General features: G+C 42.3%; 1 protein-coding gene across 10 annotated transcripts in view; it reads left to right on the top strand.

The window, feature by feature from the left end:
* The window catches only part of PHF20 (PHD finger protein 20), a 66,437-nt gene extending 43,888 nt beyond the window's left edge, over positions 1-22,549 (top strand). For 8 of the 10 annotated variants that reach the window (XM_030462829.1, XM_030462836.1, XM_030462827.1 and 5 more), the window contains 8 exons: positions 1,901-1,999; positions 3,863-4,024; positions 6,260-6,429; positions 10,156-10,255; positions 13,261-13,456; positions 16,000-16,399; positions 17,757-17,940; positions 19,832-22,549. In XM_030462829.1, the coding sequence (XP_030318689.1) occupies positions 1,901-1,999; positions 3,863-4,024; positions 6,260-6,429; positions 10,156-10,255; positions 13,261-13,456; positions 16,000-16,399; positions 17,757-17,940; positions 19,832-19,974 (1,454 nt within the window). In that variant the 3' untranslated portion in view covers positions 19,975-22,549. The remainder of the gene's footprint in view (positions 1-1,900; positions 2,000-3,862; positions 4,025-6,259; positions 6,430-10,155; positions 10,256-13,260; positions 13,457-15,999; positions 16,400-17,756; positions 17,941-19,831) is intronic. The other 2 variants (XM_030462834.1, XM_030462830.1) reach the window with 1 other exon arrangement.
* Positions 22,550-26,319: the final 3,770 nt, after the last annotated feature.

The following is a 26,319-nucleotide window of genomic DNA, read 5'->3' as shown; positions in this document are numbered from 1 at the left end:
GTAATACTATTTCTTTGAAGGTTTGTTGGTTTTTAAGGAAAAAAATTCCTGCCTTAACTGTGGTGTGCAGTTAAGATAATAGGGCTGCACAAAACTTAGCAAATACTTGGATTATTGCAGATTTTCCAGACATACTGGTGAGTTCAGGTGTAGAACATTTGGAACATAGTGACAGTTTTGTCATATTTATCTTGGATATGTTGATAGTGGCTGAAGTAGCATACTCTGCACTCTCAGGAATTTTAAAAACAAATCAATCTGACAATGCCAAGTTTGATTTCCAAGTGAAAGTGGTGGCCTCAATTATTCTCTCTTTGGCCTTGTGGGAGGATGAGATGGCAGAACTTCCTTGCATCCCCTGTGTATGAAGAGGGAGAAGGAAATGATACCCAGAGGATCCTGACCAGTGGTCAGGAGGTAAGAATAAAGGACAGTAAGAAGCAAGTTGGAACCTTTTGTGCCAAGATTCAAATAAGAACCTCTTTATCCTTTTACTTATTTTTTTATTTCACTCCCCTAAACGAAAGGTGATGGAGGGAGGGTGAAGTTTGTCTTTTGTGCTGCCAGTATCCTTCCTTGGAAGGACATGGAGTAGTTGGTCTGGGCAGCTGCCATCAGCAGTCTGTGTGGCAGCTGGTAGTGCCCAGTTTTAGCAGCCATCCCTAATGAGGGATGCCAAATGAGGAGCATAAGTGGCAGGAGACAGGCAAAGGCTGAGGATGGGGAGATACAGAGCTGAAGACTGAGGAGGAACTCGAGAGCACATCTCCTTCCTGCCCATGGCAGCTGGGAATGTGACTGAGATTTCCATCTTCTCAGGGGGTGCTGTTTGTCCTGTCCATGTGTAACGTGGGGTTGTGAGCTGGGGAGTTTACTGGGAGCATGTAGAGATGAGTTTAATATAATACACTGGTGTTACTGGTTTGCTTCATGAGTGCTTACAGACCAGGTAGTGGTTACAGACCAGTTGAGGCTTTAAGTCACTTGTGTAGCAGATTTTTTATAGTGCAGAGTGTCATCAGTTGCTTTTTCTGGTCATGATCAGAAATTGAGGAAGGTTTCTGAAGGGGATGGTGAGTGGCTTGATCAGCTAAGCAGTCTGAGAACAGAGCCCTTTCCAAATCCAAAGCATCCTTTCATGATAGATCTTTTGGTTGCACCTATACTCTCAGCTGAGTCAGGATAATTTACTTAAGAAACTGTCTAAGTCTGTAGAAAGTAATATGCAGAGACCTAAATCTGAAAGACAGGAGTTGTAAACAAATGCAGGGATATGGAAAGCCAAAGGTTTGTGCAGGGTGCCCTGGGAGCATCCTTTCAGCAGACTTGATTGAAAGCTATCAACCAGTCATTCAAAAGTGAGTGGTTTTTTGTTTCCCATAAAAATAGGGTAGAGAACAGATGATGAGAGAATAACCATTAAGGCCAACTGAACCAGTTGTTTATTCCATTTTCAATGAAAGAAAAATATTTGAGGAATTGTACTGGAGCCTGGGAGGGTGCAGTTTTGTTCTTGTCTGATTTCTGTCACAATGCTGCAGAAATATTCAGTCATAATAATTTAGAAGGTGGATAGAACAAATCCCCCAGCATTTTCTTTTTTAATAAACTCTGAAGCATGTAAGTAGTAAAAGAGCATTGGTATACAGTTGATTTCTCCCACATGCTATTGTAATGCTGTTGTGGGACAATCAAAACAGAAGTTAAACCAGACCATTCCAGTTATTCCAATTTACAAATTCCAGAATTTGTGAAAAGAATTCTTACAAATCACTTTTCTTGGTTTTTTTGCAGTGAACTGACACTAACTGCAAAGCTGTGGAGGTGTTTAAGGAAATTATTAAGTAGAATAGGTGAGAATATATCTCAAAAATTAAATTGGAATCTTGTCTAATTTCAGCTGGTAAAGAACATGAGAAGAACAAAGAAAGAAAATCCAAAGACTATGGAAGGTCCAAGTCAAAGAAAAAGAAAAAAAAGAAAAAGAGAACTAAGCCTGGTAAAGCTCTTTTTTTCTTCTGTAGATAAAAACAGCTCTGTTCTTTTGTTTTGCCCACTACCCATTTCCATGCTCCTAAGAGACCTCCTCCTCCTAAGACCTACCATGCATGGCAGGTCAGACCCCTTTCTTCATTATCTGTTAGTTCTTCATTAATCTGTTAGTTCTGGATTTAGTAAGTGGTTAATAATGTATTTTGATTGGCAAGATAATTTATTTCCTGATTAATGATAGATGATGGCTTTTAATAGTGCTTTTAATGGCACAAAATAAGTTGAACTCCAGAGCAGTTGTGTCAGTCTGAAGTCTGGCTGTTCATTGCAGGTGTACTTGTATGAATATTTTACCCACTTATAAAGGGTGCACATCCCCTGGGCTGATGGGTTGAAGTTGATGGGTCCTCTTTTTTTTCTGCTGTTAACCTTGTTATTTCTTACCTCTTCATTTAGTGTAGGATTTCAGAGCCTGCTGTGATGACCTTTGTTAAACCTGTCACATCCTCACTTTTTTTAAAAGACATAAATCTCTCAAGTCTTGGAGAAATGAAGTAAAAGCCTGATGTAAAGTCTATACTTGTTCTGTGTCCCTTGTTCCTGTCTCATAACATATAATTCTACCTATCTTAAAAGGGTTGTAGTGGGGATATTTCTGTTGATTTAATCTACAGTGGCTTAGGAATGCTTTCCTTGGGCCACTTAACACTTTGAACTTCATATGTAGGCCCAGGTGCTGTTGGTGATTGGATTCTTCACTTTGAAAAATCACAACTCATTCTGAAAGCTTTTTGTAGTGAAATATTTGCAGATAGTGTGACAGCTTCCTCTGCCAGTGATGGATGTCTGGGATTGTTAATGCAGCACATTTCCATCTGGCATGCATAATTTGTTCACCCAGAGCTCCTTATGGAGGAGTTACTACAACAGGAAAGAAAATACCTTGTCATTTTGTTTGCTGCCATGAAGAAATACAGGGTAAGCTGTCATGAGAGTATAGAGGGGAAGAAAGAAGCAGAGGCTGACTGGCTCAGAATTGTACTGAAACAAATCATTTTAGTGAGTTTCTGATTATCTAATGTCCTCAAATATAAGACAAGGTATAATTCATAAACTGATGCAGTAGTTGTACAGTTGTACCCCAGACTGCTTGCCCATTTACCCTGGGGTTTTAAAATGTTGCTTTTTTCTTTTTTCTTTTTTTTTTTTTTTTTTTTATGTTGCCCTTGTGGTTCTTCAGTCCAGGAACTTTAAAGGTTTTCCCTAGCTAACAGATTGGAGGGTACAGCTTATAGCTGCAGCCAGCTCTGATTTTATACAGTCCAGGGGGTAACAGGAACTGCAGAGACAGAACTGCTCTAGGGGTTTTCTCCATAATTTTCATAATCAGGGCTTTTCTACCCATGGAACTTGTTCTGTACATAGACTAGGAAAATAAGAGCAAAAATTCTTTTTGTCCATGTGTAGCCTGGGATATTAGGGACTGTGTTCAGCCCACGTGAATAATAAGGAATGTGAGGGGGAGATCTCCAGCTGACAGAGCTTGTGTTAGAAGTGCCTGTAATGCAAAATTCTTTGTTGAGATACCCTCAGGAATTGTTAGGTTTCATTAACCAGGCTTTCTCATAACAGCAGTGAAGGATGAAGGAGCTGTGTAAGATTTTTCTGGTTCAGACAATAAGTTTCTTGCTTCTAGAAAGCTTGTAAATATTTCAGCAGCCTGGTGAAGTCCTCAAGTCCTGGCATTTTGAAGTGGAAACTGTCTCAATGAATTATATGTTCCTGCTAAGAGAATACATGGCCCTGTTTTTTCTTGTCAGCTCTTCTTGACCACAGATTTCAAATAACAACACGTTCTGCAATTTTACAGAATACTCTGGTAGTGAAGAAAACACAGATGTTTCACAAGACCTCTCTCCTGAAAAGTCAGTTGCCACAAAATGTATTTCTTCAAGTAAATCATCTGCCCACCCAAGCACACTGCTCCACTGCTCTGAGCCTGCACAGCACCGAGGGAAATCCAAACCACGTGGTGAGATGATTCCTCCATGGTTTGCTCCTTGTTTTTCATTACCAGTAAAAATGTGAACTGCACTAACATACAGGGAAGCTGCTGCCAGTGATGCAAATTTCTCTCCTCTTATGCAGAACTCTGTGCTTTCCCTTAGCTGAAGAAGTTGAACCCAGTTTCTTTGCTAAGTTTGATATTGCTGCTTTTTGTTTGGACTTTACCTTCAGAGAAGTTTTAGGACTGTTGCCCTTATTCCAGAGCATTGTGAACCTTTTTGCAGCACCTCATTAACTCTAATAACAACATGTAGACTTGAGTAAATTAATTTTTCATATTTCCTAAGGTTTCCTCAAAATAATAACTCATTCAGAGTTAAAAAGAGATGCTGTTTCAGGTTTTATGCAGTATGTGTGCTGCATTTGAGAGCCCACTAGATGTGGTTCTCTGTAGTTGTGTGTGTGCATTATAATACATGGTTATAATGACTTTCAGAGCTTCCTAACAATGAGAATCTCTTGAGTGACTGTTTATTAATGTCTTCATAGTATTTCATAAACAGAACTCATAAAAATATGGCTGCTGTGTTCCAGCTTTCATACCTCTTAATATTTTGTCACCAACCAATACAATAAAAAAGGAATACAAACATTATGTTCTTTCTGTTAAAACTTGCAAATTTGAAGGAAATGGGAAATTCAGGCATCTTGGTTGAGGACTGAAACCTTGGACTGCTTGTTCTACAGACACACTGGTGGTCACCATTCGATTTCATTATTTTTAAAAATTATTATTATTATTTTTATTATTTTTTAACACAACTTTTGATGTTTGGTATTAGGCAATCTGTAAAAGTTAACTTCAGCTAATTCCATTCTAGAGGGAAAAGGGGAAACATTAAAAACCATTGGAGCACAGGCAGTGACAATGTCTTGAAACCTGTTCTGCAAGTCTGATCAGTTGCATTTTTGAGCATGCTCCCAGTTCAGTAACTCGGTTGTTGGCTGCTCAGACCTCTTCTGATCGGTTTGTAGACATTGAAAGAGGTGGAAAATAGTTTTATGTCATCCTTTTCACAGTTGTTTGGCTGCTTTTTGCATCAACAGAACTTGTAGTACCAAGAGCAGCAGTGCCTGTGTAAATAAGAGCTGGTGTAAGGAGTAATAAAACCTGTGTGGAAGGAACGTGCAGCATGCTCTACCTCTTCCCTTCTTTCAGGAGAGTGTGGGCTGTCTCAGAGGTGGCATCAAACTTATAAACATGAAAATTAGCTGATGCTTTGTGTTCTCAGCCCCTTAAATTTAAGAATGGAGGTTTCTCCAAAAGATCTGGTTCATACCACAGATTGGGTCTGTTTACACAGTCATGTTTTAAGGGATTAAGTGATCAAACTAGTTCTGCCCACTCTAGGTGATAGATGGCAATCTGGTTGAGAGTGACTAGCAGGTTTTACCTTCCACTTTCCTCTATTTCATTGGAGTATTTCCCTGATAATGAAAATCCTTGATCTCCCCTTGGCCCTCCCATTCTATCCCCAAGGAAGGTGTAGACTTTGCATTTATACTGTTGAAATAAACATGTCAACTTAATGTTTGTTCAGGAAATATTTTCTTGGCAGTTTTATTCAATCCACAGAGATGCATTAATGTTTTAAGTAGCATAGGAGTGTTCTTAAAGAGAGCCTTGGGCAGTGCTCTGTCCCTGAATTGTTAAATGTGTATTCAGCAGGAGTTTGACATGAAAATAATAATTTCTGGAGGAGGATTAAATTCTCAGTTGGACTCTGAATGTAAAGATGTTGTTTTTTTGGAATGGAATGTTTCATAAGACAGAATGCTCTTGTATCTTTCTGGGAGCTCTACACTTCAAGTACCAAGCCCCAATTCTGCACAAATTGCAGATGGTAGTAAGAATCCTATTTGAGTTTGTAATCTGGTTTTGTTTATTATATTACTTGTCTAAAGAGACTTTGTGCCTTTGGCTCGAGGCACTGTATGTTGAGAGTACAATTTTAATGACAGAAGCTGTTAAGTTGGAATACTTTGAAGGAGCTATTAATGAGAATATAAAACTTCATTATGTAGGAACCTTGAATAAAATTACTGTTTCTATATAATGTCATAACATTGGGATGTTCCTTAAATTACACAGTGAAATCATGCTTTTAGAAATGCTTATCTGCATACTCAGGATGAAGTCTTGAGAGTTATTTGACCTTTTTTAATTAGATTGGATTTTATCTAATTACTTTTTATACAGAGGATGACACCCTGAGTGAGTCATCTATGGACAGCTTGCTTTGGAGTGATGATGACTGCAGTCAGGATGTTGATGTAACCACAAACCCTGATGAAGAAGCTGAGGAAAGTGATTTTGAGATTGTTCGGTGTGTTTGTGAAGTAAAAGAAGAAAATGACTTCATGATTCAGGTATGGAGTGGAGGATGAATGCAGACTTTGGTGAATATAGTGGAAGGTTTCAGTGGAAAAGCTGTTGTAGAAATACAGGTGCATTCTGTACATGAAATAAACAATTATTGTCCTCTGAAATAAATAATCTGTCTGGGTGAGCAGTTATGATGGGTGCAAAACTTTGCTTTTCAATACAGTGTGTCCCAGGTTATGGGACTCCTTTCTGGCATGGTTGCTGGCATCTTTCTGGGAATTGCATGTCTGTTTTGGTGTTCAGAACTCTAGGAGGAAAGGCAGAAGCTGATCTATACCTACCTAACAGCTGCTGCTGCTTTTTTGGTGGATTTTATTGTTTGAATGGAGGCAGAAACCTGCTTCAATTATGATGTGAAGAATTCTTGGCTTCTGCAGTAGGAATATCAAGAGCCTAATTTTTAAAAAATTAATAGAACTAATGCAGCCAAGTTTTTTTGTCCTCAGGAGTCAAATTCAGCAGCTAATTGCACTGGGTAGTTTTGGACTTCCCATACTATTTTATGGACATTTACTCTGGTAGGCATGACAGCTTTTCTTTGGTGTCAGGTTCATTTAGATGGATAGGACACAGCAGGGCTTTCCTGGGAGGCTTTGTAGCCTGCTTCTCAGGTTGGTTTTCTAGTTTGAAGTAATCTGGGGACTTCTTGAGTGTGTTGCAAAGGTTGAAACACTGCAGCTGTGTTCTACCAGAATTGCCTAGGAGGGCAGATTTTATCTCTGGAAGAGAGATACAGATCAGCAGCATGGTGAGTACCTGTGTTCATTGCAGGGCTTGGAGCAGCAGGAACTGGGGAGTAAGAGCTGGTAGCATTTTGGGCAGGTAGCTTTAGGCAAATGATTTGCTTAGTGTACTAAATGCTGTGCTCCCCACCCCTTCCTGTCAGCCTGTAGATTTTGGGAAAACATTTTGAACAGTCTGGTCTTCTGTTGTTGGTGTAGAAATGCCCCCAAGGTAGCTCTAAGTACAGAGCACTAATATAAAGCAAAGATGCTGTGTTACACAGCTGTGGAATTCTGATGAGAGGAACTTATTTTCAGCTTTTCAGAGGTTTACTGCCAAGACTGCCACTTCCCTCTGACTTTTATATAAGAGTGAGAATCCTGTGTAGTTGTCATAACTTTACAAGAAAGCTACATTTCCTATTTCTCTCTGAGACTTTAATTTGACACTTGGAAACTTCAATTCAGCAGTGTCTGCCCTAAAGAACTTGCCCTCTCTTCTGCAGATATGTCATTTTGCTCAGTATATGAGTTTTTAGAAGACTATTGTGATTTGTTGCACTTGTCTCCATTGGAATGCTTATTCTGCCCCTGCTTATTCCTCTTCACAAGATCTGGCTGAAATGTGCAGATTCTTGGGGTACTGGCTGGAGCAAGTGCCTGTGCCAGACTGCCTGGATTTGGTGTCAGAATTGGGATCCAGGGCAGCTTCTCCATGCTTGTGACTGGGGGTGCATTCCACTCAGGGTATGAGAAAGGTCATTTTCTCTTTGAACTGTGAAACTTAGAAATAATGAGGAAAAAATGTTAATTTTAAACTCAAGTAGCACCTTTATTTTTCCTGAAAGATGGGGGGGACCATTAAGGTTTAATGAGACTTTACAAAGTTAAATTGGGAGTTTGTTCCAATTAGGGCTTTAATAATACCCCCCCAAAAAAAATTCAGCTTAGAGATTTTGCAAAAAATTCTTCCATTAACTTGAACTTGCCTTAATTAATTGTCTCAAGCAATTTGTGCATAACCAATACCATTTATTAGACCAGGATACAGAAATATAATTTTGCATTTAAAGTAAGTGCTTCTGAAGGACAGGTCTCCCCCTGTAGGGTAAGAATTGGGCCCAAAAAAGTCCAGATAAAATGTCATTCTCCTTCCTTTTGTTTTCTATACCTAAACACTGGTGAATACTGGGGCTGAATTTAGTGGCCTTGGAGGTGATATAAATGGACTTGGATAGTTTTGGTCTGGCAGATGAAAACCAACTTAAATGAATGTGCAGTGGGTTTGGCTATTTATTTCACAGTTAAGCTTTGTCAGAGGTTTTATTGCACAGCACTGCATGTTTTTTCCTCTTCAGAATCTCTGATTTGGGTTGTTTTGCAGCTCCCAACTGCTGCCTGGGCAGGGAGTAGCATTCTGTGTGTCCAGAGCAGTAGCCTGGCCAGGCTGTGGTGTAGAACATGCAGATAGAAGGAAGGACCTGTGCCCTGATGGGGTGGAAATTTAAATACCAGTTGAGTCATAAAAACCTAGTTGGGATGCTTCATTAGGGCAAATTTGCCTGGAAAAATCACTGAATGTAGCTCTGTGCCAAATGATCTGATTTTAGGATGCAAGTGTAACTGGGTCTAGGAGCTCCCTTCTTATTTTTAGCACACAGTTTGTGTTTTAAATTGTTTTTCTTCCTTTTAGGATACCTTTCTCTGGCTCCTACTGTCTTTGTGAAAGGAGAATAGCCTCAGCCCTTTTAGGAAGCATCTCCATACTGCTTTAGGACTGTTGAGCCATTTTGTGAGGCAGAAGATTTAGTCTCATATTTCAGCAGCCTGTTTTTCCCTAACTTGTCACATTCTTTGTTCCCAGTGCTTCTGTTTCCTCCACACCTAGACCATGAATTTAATACCACTGCATATCCCTTTCTGTCTGTCCTAGCTTGGGGAAAGGCTGCAGATAAGAGCTTTAATAATAATGGTGTAAATGGTATTCAGCACAGATATTTCCCAAACTGGCATCAGAGCAGCCATCTGAGATTGCTGGCAGTGCCTGTCTTTGGTTCAGCTCATTTTAAAAACCTTTGCCAATGGTGACAAGATCACTGCTTTTGGCTTCTGCTCCAAGAAATAGAGGTTATGATCTATTGTTTTTGTCTCACATTGTGAAATCAGTCATTCTGAACTGACACCACAGTTTCAAATCCAGTTAAAATTCTTCTGTTTTGCCCCATGTTTCAGTTGTCTTTAGGCTATGGTTGGGGTTTTGTCTGTTGAAGTGTGTGGGGGGGGAGAATTGGCTGAGAACATAGGGAACAAGTTTTTCTTGCACTAAAATGTATGGCTTCAAATACTATGATTGCATTTCAAATGGCAATAACTGTGCTAAAAAGTGGGGCCAGGTTATGTTCAGTCTTTGCCAGTATGATTGCTCACACTAAGAAGGATGTCAGGAGTTTGGAAAGCTGTCACAGCCACTCTCTGGCTCTAGGTTAGAGCTACTTTTGAAATAAATAAAATGTTAGAGATACAGGTATCAGTAAAGCATGGTATTGGCTTGTCCTGGGTGACATAAATATCCCTTGGATTTGAGAATTGAATGTGATTTGCTGCTTGGGGGAACCTTTTAATTCAGAATAACTTAGTAAATATTGCTGAAGAAATTTGATTGCATCCTGATTTCTGCTCTGATGATGTGTGTGTGTGTCTGGTGAAAGATTCTCATCTCTAAAGAGAACATTTTTGCACCTTCCTGGATCTCTGCTTCCACTTTGTCATTATCCAGAAATCCATGTGAAAAATGTGGGGGAAAGGTTCAAATGTTACTGTAGTCTGGTTTGGTAATGTATTTGCTTGTAGCTGGAAGAGGGAGGTGGGTATCAATGCACCTTTTTTTGGTCTTAAAATATGCAGATTACATGTCTTTTAATTGGGGTAATGTTATTGAGCTCCTGTAGGCTTCATTTCTGTTGATGTGCACTTCTTGACTTTGAACAGTGTGAAGAGTGTCTGTGCTGGCAGCATGGAGTCTGTATGGGTTTACTGGAAGATAATGTACCTGAGAAATATACCTGCTATATTTGCCAAGATCCTCCAGGTACAGAAATTTAAGGTTACAGAGCCTTCTTTATATATATAGTTATATATAGTAACTTTAGTAGTGCTTTTATAGATACATACTGAAAAAAACTACTTTATTTTCTCTCCTGTATCTGCCATTGTAGGTATTTGAGTTCAGTCATAGATACAGAAATTTTAATTACTGTGAATGCACCCGAGTCAATATTGTGGAATTACAGGTGGCCAGGAGCAGAAATGAATGTTTTAACTGTGGTGACCATCTGTCACACATTGGCCAGTAATAAAGATTGCACTGTCTGGTTATGGAAAATGAATTTAAAAGCACTCAGGAAATTTAAACAAAGACTCCCCACAGGCACATCATATGGGATGTGGCTGCAGCTCCCAACAAACCCAGGCTTTACACAGTCCTTAAAATAGGTGAGCTGGTTGCCATGATCTGCTGGTGCTTGTTATGGAAAGGCACTTGCAATCCATGTATGTAAATACAAATATAAATTATCTTGGGTGATGTAGTCAGAGGAAAACAGTCTCCTTGTTATATATTTTAAAATGCATTAGTCCATCCTGAGCAGCAGGTAAAATGATACTTAACATGTGGAGCTTCTCTGACTTCCTACTTTATGAATTATGAAGTCTGGCTGAACGTGGCAGCAGCTGAGGCTAAAGGGTTTTGTGTTTTTTTTTACAGTATCTTGCATCCAGGATTTTACCCCTGTATTTCCAAGATATTTTACATTGATTTGTGTCAATTTGGGTTTTAATTGAACTAACCTGCCCATGCAAACTGAAGTTGTGCCATCTCACTTCAACTATTTTATTTAATAAGAAGCTTTAAGTAGTAAGAAACTTTATCAGAATGCTTTTTGGTAAAAACTGTTGAAAACTAACACTGCATTTGCTTCATTAGCTTTATCTCTTATTCATTGTTGCTTTGTAGATCCTGAAACCTACTTTTTCTTTTTAATTGGGACTAAATTTTTACCTCTGTCTCGGGAAAGTAAAACATCAATGTTTTGGCTGCAAAACTGGCTTTGCTGTTTCAGTGAATCTGCTGTTGGCTTGAAATGAGCTAAGAAGGGTTTATGAGTCTGCAGAGAAGTTGCTTTTAAAACTGGGCATGGCCACTCAGCAAATTCTTATTTAGGAGCTTTCCCAGTTCAATGCTGGGAGTGGGAACACCACTCATATTATTGGAAATAAAAGCAAGTTTAGTGAAATGGTGCCTAAAAACTGTGCCAGCTGGTTTTGTTAACATTGTTTGAACATTACCAAGGTGCCTGTGATGCCACAGATTAATTCAAGCCATGGGGAACAGACATTATTGGATATTGTTTTGTGTCTTCTTTGAAATGCCTCCAAAGAAAGCACTTCTTGCCTCTGAGCAGAGTGAGAAGGAAACTGCCCTGGGAGGGCTCCATGTGGATAGATCTGTGTTGTTAAGATGAACATGGAGTTCCAAAACTCATCATTTTTTTTTCTTGTGGCCTCTGTCACAGATTGTGACTTTTCTAGCACAAAAATTACTGTGTCTGGGTTAGTAGAGGTTATGTCAGGAACATCTCCAGAGTGGGTCTGGCCATACCTAGAAGATCTCTTGTTTGCAGTATACTGCCTGGAGAACTGAGGGCTTGCAGGCTTGGGAATTCATTCTTCCCGGTGTTGTTTTTCTGTTTGAGAGTTTTTGGAGGACTTGCCTTGCAACACTGAGTATTGTCCTGCCCAGCCTGGGGCCTGGGTGTGCATTCAGCCACTGCTCTGCTTCTCCTCCTTTACAGACAGAGCATGGGTATTGAAGCTCAGAGGTGGTTTCATGGCCACAGGTGTTCATTCAGGGTATGATACAGAAACCACTCTGCTGCCATTCCAGACTGCCTCCAAAACCATATAAATACCTGTGACCAAGTTCTGCCTGTTTCTTGGTACAACTTCTAAAAGGAGTTGTTTTGCTGTGTTGTGCCCAAGTTAAAGGCAAGGGCAGTGATGCAGCCTGGTGGGCTCCTGGTGCAGTCAGTGCCATGTTCTGGCTCTGCTGCCTGGTAGTGCTTTTTTAGTCATTTTTAGTTGCTTCACTGCTGAGACTTCTAATCAGCTTTAACCTGCTTATCCTGAGGACTGTTTTGCACACATCATTCTGAGTCTGTGCTCAAATACTAACTCTGATTTTTAGGTTCACAGACTGGGCTGTATACAGACCTGTGAATGGTGAATGCTGGGGTGTTCTCAGGGTGCTGAGAAACATAAATACAACACAAATGTTGTAAAATACATTTTACAGGGGGGTGTGTGGGTTTGTTGTTGGTTTTGGCTCAGAATTTTTTTTTGTTTGTGTTTTACAATTCAGTAGGCATCTCAAATTCCACTCTTTCCCCCTAAAACCATTTTGCTTGTCTGCTTGAGTTGCTTTTACTGATACATTTATCACATTTAACATCATTTCATTTCAGCTGTTGTTGACATTCCAACCTCCTCAGAAAGAATTAGCATTATTAATTGGCTGACTTAGGCAAGTTCCCCATCAGCACCTCATCATTGATTCCTTTAAAATATACTTTTGAATGACTGTACCAATAGATACTTGATGCTTAAAAGCAAGATCACTGGAAAAGGGAAGTTCAGTGCCTCTTACTGCATTTTCCTTTAGTCAAAATGCAGCTTTAGTCAAACAACAGCTTTATTACAACCATGGTTACTGGATAATGTGAAACCCTGCTAAACCCACACTTTTCTCTGTGTGTCAGCTGCAGTTACCTGTTGTAGATGTCCTTTGGTGGAATTTTGGGTACCTGAATGCTTTTTATAGTTGGGCATAAGGTTTTGACTTAGGTTATCATCTCTTCTTCCCACTTTAAGTTCTTCATATCTTCAGGGCTTTGTCTGCTATTAAAGGATCTTGATTGGTACTGTTGATAATAAAAAGAAGCTGTTGCAAAACTTCAGAGATAATCAGAATTATCAGAGATAACGTTATCGTGCCATAGTTAATGCTTCATTTTAACATCCTCATTACTGTTGCTTTAGGTCAGAGGTCCAGCTTAAAGTACTGGTATGAGAAGGAGTGGTTAAGCAATGGTCACATGCATGGCTTAGCCTTTTTGGAAGAAAATTATTCCCACCAGAATGCCAAGAAGATAGTAGCCACTCACCAGCTCCTTGGCGATGTGCAGAGAGTGATAGAAGTGCTGCATGGACTGCAGCTGAAGATGAGCATATTACAGTAAGCAGCATTTATGTATCAGTTGGCTTGTTTGCTATGTCAGTTCAAATAGTAAAAGAAATAACTGGAAACTTCTTTTTTTGTGCTTCTTTGTGGATATATAATGACATAGTTCAAAATGCTGATATGATCTTGAGAAAGGACTTGGCTGTTTAAAAACTGAGCGTGTTGGGGACTGCAGATTGACTGTGTGCAGGAGGGTTGGAAAAGGAAAACAGGAAGAAAGCTAATACCAGCTTCTCTTAAAGCACTTAAATAGATTTAAGTAGCAGGGAGAGGATAAGTGTGTAACCTGTGGCAGCATTCTCACAACACTTGCCTTCTCCATTACAGCAATTCTAAATCCCAGCTTTTCCAGCAGAAGTCAAATCTTTTTGTTTGGCATAATATGTTGCTGTGTTGTAGTGGGAGAGCATTTGCACCTTCAGCAACCTGTGGCAATTAATTTCCTTGCAAAGAATTTTACAAACATATATAAATAAAACCAAATTTTGTGATCAGTGTAGAAATCAAGTTTTCTGCATCCTTTCTTGTTTACAGTTGTCTTGGGGGAAAAAAAATCTTTCTCTAACTCACATCCAGCCACTTTAAATTGATTTGAATTCCATATTCATAATTTACAGGTTGATAAATTGCACTACAGCAGCTATTTGGAAAGCAAAGCTTTCAGTGTGTCCAGCAGTCTTCAGACCTTTTCTCTTAAGTTTAATTGTGGTGATACAGTGAGGGCTGCAGGCAGTACCTGAAATGAACAGTGGAGTAAAGCTTAAAGCAAAAGAGTAGCATTTTAACAGAGGGTTTTGCTTTTCCATTCTGCTATCCCTCAGCCAGATCTGGAAGCTCTTTCCTCTTTGGGGAGGGTGGAACATAAATTTTGTAAGACCACTCCTTAGGCCTTTCCCTAAATGTCAAAGCCTTAGGTGTGACTTTCCAGTTGTAAATTGGGATTTGCACTGCACTGAGCTGTGGAGCAGTGGGCAAGTACTAAGTGCTTGTTCCAGACTTTGTTCCTTTTCCCTTCCATCCTGCAGACCCAAGGTGTTGCTGATGCAGAGCTCCCAGCTAAGGGAGAGGAGGTGACTTCACAGCTGCCTGAAATTACCAGGAGGGTGTTGATCAGTGTTTCAAGGAGATGGCAAAGGGTCAGAGGTGACACTGGTGCAGTGGCAGGGAGAGCCAGGCTGCAAAAGGCCATAACTAAAAGGTTGCTCAAGGTTTAAGTGTCTGTTCATCCTTACCTACCTGGTGCATCATCTTCCCATTCTCTGCCCTCTGTCCAGCTGTGCCTTGCTCCTTCCTGAGCCAAACATGACTCCAGGTGGAGCTGGAACAGAAAGCTTTAGGGGTGAGCCCTTGGCTTTCACTTTTCTAGCTGTGCCCTCAGGATTGCTCCCCAGGGATATCCCAAAGACTCAGTCCCTGGAGGTGTTTGTGGAAAGCTCTGAGCACGTCCTGGCAGCTGCATGGGCTGTGGGTTCCCCCCATGGGCACTGCAGAGCAGCTTAGAGAGCAGGGACTGGAAGGAAAATGGTTTTGCTGGGGGGTTTGGCTCACAGCTGGATCAGCTTGATGGAGGAATTCCACCTGCCAGGTCTGCAGGGAAGCACAGAGCAGGGCTTGGGGTCATTTAGGGGCAGGATTTGGTTCTGCCACCTTTGGGCTGTGGCAGGTGAGCTGGGTCAGCAGATGGTTCTGCTTTGCTCTCCTTTTCACTGCTGGTTTAGTGCCTGATGTGGAAAAACAGCATCAGACACAACACTCTCAATTTTTTATTCATTTTATTTGTGTAAGAGTCTGATACCTATAGTTGTCCCTGCTGCTGGAATAAATAAGGTATTACTCAATTTGAAAACAATTAAAATAATAATATTTATAAGAAGCAGGTGGGGGATTATAGCATGCTGGTGGAGGAGGCAGAGTTTGCTCAGCATCTTGATTTCAAGGAATGTTTTAAATGAAATAATAAACCCAAGTCCCCAGCTGTTGTTAGGAGTTAGCAGGAGATCAGTGGGTTGAATTTTAAAATTCATTTTGGGGAACTACAGGCTAAAATTTTATACTGATTGGTTTGAAGGGGTCTTTCTGGTTTGCTGGTGTTCAAGTTTTAAAAAATCTTCCTTTAACTTCAGTTTATTTGACTTAATTGTTTAAAATACTGCTAAAAATGTGAAAAGCAAGTGAAAGCAAGTTTCTACTGTTAATAAACTGCAAATATAGAAGGCAAATGCAAAGGCAATGCTGATATGAAGTTGTAGATACCTATTTGAAACTTAATCTTCAATTTTACTCTTGATGCCAACATTTGGCTTATATACCATGTTACAGAAATGAAAACAGTGAACCTGACAGAACAATTGAGGTCAGTGAAATTGCATTATTTCAGAGTATTTGCCTGTTCCTTACTGACTACAATGAATAATACATGTAATAGCTCAAATATTGTCTCTTAATTTTTCAATGTAATAGGGTGATTTGCTCAGTCAGTTTTAAAACTTTAAATTTGGTGGATGTTTTACTTTTTTCTTTTTTTTCTGTTTGAACAGAAACAAAGAACATCCTGACCTAAAGCTTTGGTGCCATCCATGGAAGCACATTACAGTGGATGAAAAAATTCATACAAAACACATCATTCACATTGAGGAAAACTGTTGTAAAGAGGAGACAGCAAATTATAGAACTTGGAATGGGACAGTTGAGAAACCCTCAACCATTCCTTCTGTGGAGGAATCTTACATTACCAGTGAACACTGTTACCAGAAGCCTCGGGCTTACTACCCTGCAATAGAGCAGAGACTGGTTGTGGAAACAAGAGGCTCAGCCATGGATGATGGAGTCAACAGGATAAGGGAAAATGGGGATGATGCCCTCTCAGAGAGGTTTGGCTGGAATCTGGACCGAGAAATATGCAAGATGGAAAATGAATCCAAACACAATTACTCTAAGGTATTTGTATTAAAATAAACCCCCCTGCCTAGAGGCTGTGTTTGCCTGCCAAAGTGCAAAACTCAACCCTGTTTAATAGGATTTAGTTTATCTGTGCTTAGTTTTTTCCTATTCTGTTACATTTCAGTTGCCAACACAAATTAAATTAAAATTAAATTGATAGACATGATCAACTTCTCTATTTGAAATGATAATTTAACAAAACCTAGGTGGAAGAGGAATTCCGGACCTTAAACCATCCGTGGTTCACTGGCAGTTCATTGCTGCTTAATTATTATTTGTGTTACATGTAAAAGCAAACAGTAGCAGCAAGTGAGAGTGAGAACTGGGCAAGCACCTCTGATAGTACCAAATATGCTGCCCTTCCAGCTTTTACCTATTGCCATCTTGTTTTATTAATAGTTATATTAACTAAATTGGTTCCAGGTTCTTCAGGTAACATTTCATGGTGAAAAAAAAAAAATAACTGCCTGAACTGGTTTTGAAGAACACTCACAACTGAGTAGTTCTGTGTCATCTTCCCACTGGAACACTTTAGTTTCATCTTCTCAGCTCCTGGTTCTCATTTCCAGCTCTGTCAGGTCTCTCTTTCTATACCCCAATGGAAAAATTTTACTTCAGTTAGTGCCAAGTCACATGAAATATGGGCTGACAAATGTTAGCCTCTGGGAAACACCTCTGTTTCTGATGGAAAGGCTGTGCAGCTTTTATTTCATGCATCCAGAAGCTATAATTTGTGGGTTTTTTAACTTCTCTATCAAATTGAGATTGCTTTCTGTTTCCCAGAGAGGCACACATTGCAGTTCCATAGTGTTTTAGGGTCTTTTTCTGAATCCTGTGATGTTTCAGAGGGATGAAAAAAGGAGGAGAGTAGAATCAGCACTGCTGCTGAGCAGGGTTATACATGGTGGAGATGTTTTTTCTGAGATGCTTCAATGAAGATTTTAGTAAAACTGAGAACAGCTTCCTTCAGAAAACATCCCTTCTTGCTGCAGAATCATGTGCTCTTTAGGTGATTACTGTCATGTTAAAAGTGGCTTTGACATTCCCTGGGATGCACAGGTTAAGGGCAGTGTTTTCCAGCTGGAAGCTGACAGGGAGCCAGCTATGAGTGTGGATGGTAACTTTTGAAAATCAGATGCTTGTGAAGTCCAAAGAGTGGGCTTAGCAGAATGCCTGTGAAAACAAGTCTGGCTGCAGAGCCTCTTGCCTAAAAACTGGTGTGTCAGCTCCCCTGTGTCTCTCTCCTCCCCCAAACCTAAGATGAGTTGAGCTGGGGAAGCTGTAAGGACCCAGACAGTCTGGCTCACCAGTTCTGTTTCACTGTCATAAATATTAATGTATGTATTTCTACTAGGTAAGAGAGTCTGCTGCCAAGAAAGTCTCCCCAGAGGATACAATTGAAATGAAATTGCTGGAAAAAGACAAAGAAGGAGTTGTGAACTCACAGCTGCAGTGGCAGCTTAATCTTTTAGCTCACGTGGAATCTCTGCAAGATGAAGTCATCCACAGAATGGATTTCATTGAGAAGGAGCTAGATGGTAGGTGTAACAGTTTTCTGTTTCAGAAATTAACTGTGTTCAACTGAACCACCTATTCAGTATGTTAACTTGAATTTTGCTTCTGCAGCCCTGCAGAGAGGTGAGTGGCTCTGTCAGATTGTCTGCATTTACTAATAGAAAACAAACGTGCTGCTGATGCTGAGGGAGTGGGGTTTGAAACAAGGATGAAATCTGAGCAAAATTTTATGGAAAAAGTTGCAGTTAATCACCTCTAAATAGCTTGCACCAGAAGATTTATTGGATTATCTTCCATGTCTCCTTACTTTCAGGTTTTTGTCATTTTTCATGGCACTTCTGTGTACCTGAACTCCCCTGTTGTTCAGAAGCTTCCTGGCTGTTCCAGCCTCTCTGTTCTGAGTGGCCTCTTTGGTGCACAAGGCTCTTGTCCTTCCCCATCTCTTCCTAATTCTTCACTTAAATGTCTCTTGAAATTTGGTTTCCTAGTAATGGAAAATTTCTAAACCTTTTATGTTACATTAATCAATCATAGAGTCCCAGACCTTAAAGCTCCCCCAGTGCCCACCCTGCCATGCTCAGGGACACCTCCCACAGCCCAGGGTGCTCCAAGCCCCATCCAACCTGGGCTGGAACACTGCCAGGGATGGGGCAGCCACAGCTTCTCTGGGCACCCTGGGACAGGGGCTCAGCACCCTCACAACAAGGAATTTCTTCCCAATAGCTCATCTCAATCTCACGGTTTGAAGCCATTCATCCTATCACTCCATGCCCATATAAAAAGTCCCTCCCCAGTTTTCCTGGGGCCTCTTCAAGTACTGGAATCCAGGATAATTTTTTTTTTTCTTAACATCTCAGTCTGACCATTGTCTGTGTAGTGGTTACAGCAGCAGATTTTCTTGCTGTATTTGGAATCTGTCCTTGACCAAAGTAGGAGCCCTCTCTTTCTGCTCCAGTAAGGTTCTGAAAAGTTGAACAACTGTGGGAATATTTCAGGTTGTGAAGATCAGCCAAGCCTGTAATCATAAGGCATTTCTTGTAAATGAAGAAGCTGTGGTTCACACAAGTCCAGCTTTTTGTGTCTGCTGCTGAGTGCTGCTCAGGGCACTGCTACTCTGGTGAGGAATTTCCTCATTTCAAGGTCAGATGGGTAATGCCCACTGGTTCCTCTGCAGATCCTGCCCTGAGGTTCAGTCATTGTTCAGTGGCAGTGGCCATTGCTGCTTCTCTGGGCAGATGGGTTCTGTCTTCAAGCTTTCAGTCTCCTTCCAGGATGCTGTCTTGTCCCCTGAACTCATGGTGGTTCAGTGTGACCAACTCTGTGTCTGCATCCCCTTGTCCCCTGGGCTGTCTCTGGGCAGTGGTGTTTCTGCTCCTTGTTCCCACTCAGCAGCCATGGAGCAGGAATTCCTTTGCTTTGTGCAGTAGTCTGCTACTTGGCTTTTGGATTTCAGTCCCACTTTCAGTCACCCAGTTCTTTCTGTCTTGGCCAATTGCATTTCCTGCTGATGACAAAGCTTTCATTAGCACAGACTTTTAGGGTCTTGGGCTCCTTGTAGGATCTTAAGTGAAAATATTTTGCAGCTGCATCTAATGCTCCTGGTAAAGGTCTTCTGATGGTTTAAGCTTCCTGTACCACAGTGCCCTTGCTCTGGAACTGATACAGGCCAGAAGAATTTTAGCACCAGATTTCACAATAACTTGTCCTGAGTTTTCCTTCTCTTCTTTCTCCTAAATATCTTTTTTTTTTTTTTTTCTGCACAGATTGCTGTGAGGAGCCTGGTTTTCTGGTTTCTCAAATACTGTGGTAATAACACTGCCCACAGCTCTCAAAAGTCATGAAAGGTGTAAAGAATTGAAGTGGTCTGTTTGTGAACTGGCCTAGAGACAGTTTTCTTTTTCTTTTTCTTTGCAGTTTTGGAGAGTTGGCTGGATTATACAGGAGAGCTGGAACCCCCAGAACCACTGGCTCGACTCCCACAGCTGAAACATTGCATAAAGCAGCTGATAACAGACCTGGGAAAAGTGCAACAGATTGCACTCTGCTGCTCCACGTGAGAGTGGGCAGGGCTGGAGACTGCTGGGGAGTGTGAAGTTGGAGCATCAGATGTGAACAGCTCTGTATTTAAATGAAATCAGCATGCTTGGTTGCATGTGATGCAGATTGACTTCAGGGATTTGTGAAGAAGTGCTGTTCAAAGAACAGCAAAAAAAAAAAAAAAAAGTTCCTTTATCTCATCATAATTCCGGGTTTAATAAGCAATTAAAATGACATGTAAAAGGTCATACTGTTGTCTTCAGAGGTTGGGTGTTGGTTGTTAAATTACACTTCAATTTTCACTCTTTCCAAGTTGCTCACTGAAAATGGAAAACTTTTTCATAATTAAATTGACTAAAAATTGTGCCACTGAAGAACAGAGTTCTAAGAGCCAAAAATGTTTAGTTGACAGAGGTTGTAAATAACTTTGCATAGTTCCAGTGACTTGTGTCATGTTTTATTCCTTCTGGTTTATACATAATAGCACATGGTATTTAATCATTAGGAAATGTTATAACAGTTTTCAGACATAGAGAGGATGAACGTCCAGCTCTGGACTCTTGGACCTGGAAGTTTGTGAGTAACAGTGGCTGAGCCCCCACTCCTGTTACACCAGTGATGTAGCAGGAGGTGGCAGGTGGATTGCACTTCCTTTCAGGATAAATGATTGTTTTCCATGTTTCTCCTGGCACTCTCCCATGGCTCAGTACTGGGGGAGCCATGAAGGTTGTGGCTGTGTTCAGCCTGGCCACCTGTGCCTCCTGCAGCAGTGCTGGGAGGGGACACTCCTGGCAGGAAATGGGGATGTCCTTGGGGGTCCTGGACTTCAACGAGGTCTGGGGGGACACACTGAGTGGTTTTTCTGCCCATTTGTTAATAATTGCCATTCCTGTTATATTTTGCAGTGTAGACTTTTTTCACTACTCTGACCGTGTTCATTGTAAAGACTTAACTCTATGAATGTGTGGTTTGGGGAATCAGTTTGTTTTATATTTGTGTAAATAAAGTCTCAAGATCTATGCATGAGATACTGTTCTGGCGGGACAGTGAGTGGGTTATTATCCTAAACAGTGTATGTTCCCAAAGTCCCTTTTTATACCTTAATTTTAATTTTCTGGTTGGTATTACTTGGTGAGAGCACGGTGAAAATGCTGCTTCTGTTCAAGTCACACTCTACAGTACCTTTGAAACATTGGTGTCTTGGAAGTATTTGAGATGTAAAAGTCTTTTGGCTGCAGACCATGGCTCCAGAAGTGGCTCTGATGTTGGTTTTCCTCCCCAAACGTTGCTGAGTTCACTGTGGAGAACATTGGGCTGGTTCTGCAGGGAGAGGGTGTCCTTGGAAAGCTGGATTTGCTGCCTTGAGTCTATTGTGTGGGGTAAAACTGAAGCTCAGTTGTAGTTGCAAGGTCATGTACAGGCCCAGACCTGTACAAATTATTAATTCTGGATATGAATCTGTAATGTTTCTGTACTGCAAAGAATAATGTAAACTTGAAATATCCAATATTATCGTAGGAGTTAACAGTATCTACACAGTGAATAACAAAATAAATGAGAAAACAAAATAAATTAGGCTACTCTAGGTAGTAACTAAGGCTCTTGTGCCAAGACTCATTTCAGGGAATAATATGTCTCATGGTTTTACTAGTACTAGTTGGTATATAGTGAATACAACCATATGTACAGCAGAAAAATAAACTTATTTTTCTGTAACAGTTGGAATAAAGCTTGCCTGATACTGAAGAATCACTTGGCTCTCTGAGAGCAGTGCTCAGACCTGTCTCATTCCTCATGACACCTGAACTCGTGTGTGCAGGCAGCAGTAACCAAACCACCACAACTCCATCCAAGGAGCCCCCCAGGCAGCTCTGAAGGTTCCTGGGGTTTTGGGGTGAGCCCATCCAGGAATTCCTGGGGATTCCTGTACAGCAAGTGCTGAGGGAGTGGGGGTCTCTCCAGGAACAGGGCTGGGCTTGGGCATCCCCACAGTTCCTGGGGGGCTGAGCAGTTCCTGAGCAGACTTTTCACTCGGGAGTGGAACTTCTCCTGCCCAAGCAGTTGCTTTTTCTGTGCTCGTTGTACATTTTTGCTTTGCCAGTTGAGTTTTGCTCAGGGCAGTAACTCAGATTCAGAGGAGAAGGTGGTTCTGGAGGGAGAATCCAGTGATAAATACTGGAGATTTGTTTTCCTTGAGTAGAGCCCTTGCAAATGAAGACTGAAAATATTTATTTAAAATAGAGTAGCTTTTCTCATGTTCAGGAAAGGTTCTTTACTGTGCTCTGCCTGGATTCATCTTTGTCCCTGTTTTTGCAAGTTTCCACATTGTTATTTCTTTGTCTGGACCAACTGGTGGTCTGGCAGGTCACTTTTTATTCTTTGTATCACTGGTAAGTGAATGCAACGTGGAGCCTTGATGAAATGAGCAAATATTGCACTGTGGATACATAAGTATATTTGTCTTTGTTTATGCACTATTAGAACCGAGGGCGCTGTATATAGAATTTTGCTTTGGAGCAATATTTGCAAAACTTGAAAACTTCTGTATCTTGGTGTTTGGAATAAATAAAATAGGTTTTTGTTGGTTAAATCTTAGTAAAGTCTTCGTTTCAATTCATGATTATTCAATAAAATAATTCTGGACTCCTTCACGTGGTTTTGAAGTGCAGGTGCTGTGGTTGGATAGAACATCAACCTTAATGGGTCTAAAATATGGAAATTGTTTTATAGATGTCTCAAATATTCTTAATGAGTAAACATGCATTTGTTGGATATTATTTTAGCAAGGACCTTGTCCATTTTATTCCCAAATCTTGTAATTTTTAAGCAGTTACTACACTTGCACAGTTTATTCCCATACCTGACCCTCATTCCAAGGAGCAGCACTGGCCCGGCCCAGTGGGCAGCTGGGTCCTGGCTCTGGGGATGCAGCTCAGGACACAACTGGGTGCTGGGAACCTGGGGATGAACTGGGGCAGAGTGGGCAGCAGGGAGAAAACCAGAGTGTTCAGGTGGAAATGTCTGGTGCCCAGGTAGCTGTGGGATGCAGGGAGGTTTTGGGGGGCTGCAGGGTGAGGGGGAGCAGCTGCCTGCTGGGGCCTGAAGGAAGGAGCAGGGATTGAGGTGACTTCAGATCCAGTCCTGGTTCCTTCTCTTCCCTTCTGTGTCCCCAGGAGAAAGAAGACAAGTTTATTCCCTTGTCCTAACAAGCTCACCTTCTAAGTTCTCAGAAAAGATTCCTGTAAAACTGGAAACAATTTAGAAGGGTTGGACCAGACGATCCTTGAGGTCCCTGACATTCTGGGATGGTGATTTTAAGGGTTCATCACTGCTGGAGCCTGGCTTGTGAGGCCTGGAGAAACTCCTGAGAGATCCAGGCCTGAGTTTATGGTTCAGTGAAATTGTGGGGGTTTGCTGGTCACTTAAATGTCAAAATCAGGGTTTGAAGCCACATTCTGAATTTGAATTTGTTGCTGAAATGAGCACCTTGGCTGCCAGGCTGCTGGGAAGGGCACCCTCTGCCTGGAGCTTGCCCAAGCTCCTCTCTATTTTACTTCCATGATCTTGAGTCTCTTAGGGGCAGACTCTTCCCAGCAGCTGCGTTTGTGAAATCACATGTGAAAGGCTCACTTGGAAGGGAAAAAAAATCTGACAGAATAATTTTAATGTTCTTACTGTTACTTGACTAAGAGCTCCTGTTTTCTGATCAGATGATTCTATGATCTACACTGCAGGTTTTGTTCATCCTCTCTTTGATCCTGGTGTCATCCCTGCTGCTGCAGTGTGGGGGTTCCACCAGGTCATGAGGTGTTGGTCTGGATTTTCCACTGCCATTGAGCACCTCAGGCTCTTAAAGTTGTTTAAAGAGCATTTTGTAGCTACTAATCCTGCAATATCTCTGTAGCAATTATCTTGGGAAAAAACTACCTCCAGCTGTTTCTGGCTAATGCCACAGCCTGAAACCATCCATGTTCAAACCAGCAGGAAGGTAGAACCAGAAACTACAAATTTATGTCCTATTAGAACAGCCAGGCAGAGAGCAAAACTGAGACAACAAGAACATTTTTCGTGTTCTGCCTGCCAGGGGGGTGTTTGGTCACTAAAGGCTGGATGGTGCCCCAGAGGTGCTGGTGAATGTTCCACACCATGTTTTTAAGGATGGTGTGGGATCTGCTCCCATCCTTCAGGGCTTCTCAGGAGGAGGAGCTGTGTGCTCTTCCTGAGCTTTAGGGCTGTGGTGGTTTCAGGTGATGCAGGTGGAGCACGGACACTGCAAGGGACACCAAGGGAAGGACCCACTGGTGAAGTTGTGGAGTTCCATACCCTTGGGTGCCAGATGGGGCACTGGGTGCTCCAGGAGTGGCTGTGTCCACTGTGTGGCTGTGTGGGAAAGAGACCCAAAGATACTGGAGATGCTTTGGCTGTTGTGCAGCTCCTCCAAAGTCCCTTTGATCCCAGCAAAGGTTTGGTGGCTGCTTTCGTGCAAGAGATGCTCAGTGTGGCTCCAGGGGGGTGGAGGGCAGGGTTGCACATCTGGGTGTCACACTTGCTCACCAGTGCAGGGGAACTCAGTGGCAAAGGTCTTGGAGCAGATCAGTGCTGTCCACACTGGGGCAAAGCTCAGCACATCCCTGACACTCAGTGCAGAGCATCTGAGCAGCTCCTCTTCATCCCATCCCATCCCATCCCATCCCATCCCATCCCATCCCATCCTCTTCCCATCAGTGTCCTGGGGCAGCTCTGATGAGGACAGGGGGCTGCACCCAGCCCTGCTGGGTCTCCTCCATGCTGCCCACCCTTGGGTGGCTGAGGCAGCTGCCAGGCCCTGGCACCTGTGGGTCACCTCAGGGCTTGTTCTGTCCCTTCACAACCTTCAATGTCCCAACCAGGGCCTCTGCCCACCCTGTCTGGGCCAAGAGCTGCCCCTGGAAGGTGTCAGGACCAGCTCTCTGCTTTTTTAAAAACCTGCTTTGACATCTGACTTGGTGGCTGTGGTGTTACAGGGCTGTGATGCTCAGTAGTGGGACGCAGGGGGGGGTGGTGGCAGCACTGGGGTCCCCTCTGGCCATGGCGCCCTGGGCTGGGGCTGTGTGGGGATGGTAAACAGCAGGGAAAAAACAAAACAAAACAAAACAAAACAAACAAAAAACCAAACAACAACCCAACTCTTGGGGCTGGGAAAGAGAGCTCAGAGGCTGCTGGTGTTGGGGAAGGATCCAAGTAGGCTTTCCAGCCAGGTACCTCCCATCTCACCCATCACCAGGACACATGTAGCAGAGAAATTTTGCAGCCCCATCACTGTGGCATAAAAGCACCAGGAGCTTGGATCCAGGCTGGAGGTGGAGGAAGGAGGCCCAAGACCTTCATTCACCCAGTATGGGTTAATGGCAAAAATAAAGGAAGCAAAACCCCTGAGGTGTCCCAGGGGTGACAGCCTGGGGGTCAGGGATAAATCCCGTGTCCAAAAAGGACACCAGGGCTGGAGGCTGAGGGCTGAGCAGGTCTGTAAAGCTCTGGGCTGCTGTCTGGAAGGAAATGAGAAATCACTGGTGGGTTTGTGAGAGTGAGCTCATCAGACATGAAATTGCAGAGGGGATTGGAGCGTGTCAGGGGCAGGAAACCTGCAGAGCAGGGGGGGTTCTGCTGCCCAGGGCCACAGGGGAGGGGGTGACAGCACCCTCTGGGCTGGGACTCACCACAGAGGAAGCTTTGGGTGCTTTCCCCAGGCCCTGTGTTGCTGATAAGGAGCTGTTGAAAGGGAGGCCTCCGATGTGTTGCTCCTCTGAGGCATTTCTGCTGCCTTTAAGACCCCACCCTGGCCCAGAGGTGTCACTCAGGGCTGGACATGAGTATTTGCATTATTTTTGGCAGAAAGGTGCTGTCATGGACCCGTTGCTCCCAGAACACCATTTGTGATGTTTTTAAACCTTTAGGGCTCATTAATTTGCCCTAAGCCAGGTGTCTGCAGACCAGACCTGACCCACAGCCCTCAGCTGGCCCCAGATGGCAGAAAGATGGTGACAGGGCTGGGGGTGAGGGGCAAACCCCCCCCAGGCTGCAGGGGGTGGGAGGGGCAGCTGACAGTTCATGGTTTATTCACAAATCCTCAACTGTGAACGAGGTGCCCTTTAATGAACATATTATAAATGGTTATCGACACAATCCCGGTGCAATCCATGTGTTAAAAGGTTTAAAAGCATCTACTTGGGGTTCATAAGGGGCTGCCTTCCCCCTAACTGCTGCTCCCAACAAGCTGAGGGGTGAATGGAGGGAGCAGGAGGGGCTGTGCTCACAGGGACCCCCACCCCACCTAAAGAGTTTGTGAATGCTCTGAGGGCTCTGGCAGCACTGGGCTGTGCCCCACC

Source organism: Calypte anna, chromosome 20 (genome assembly GCF_003957555.1).
Source record: "Calypte anna isolate BGI_N300 chromosome 20, bCalAnn1_v1.p, whole genome shotgun sequence".
NCBI classification, from domain to species: Eukaryota; Metazoa; Chordata; class Aves; order Apodiformes; family Trochilidae; genus Calypte; species Calypte anna.
The sequence above is the reverse complement of the archived record's forward strand: the minus strand, read 5'-3'. Positions and strand labels throughout refer to the sequence as shown.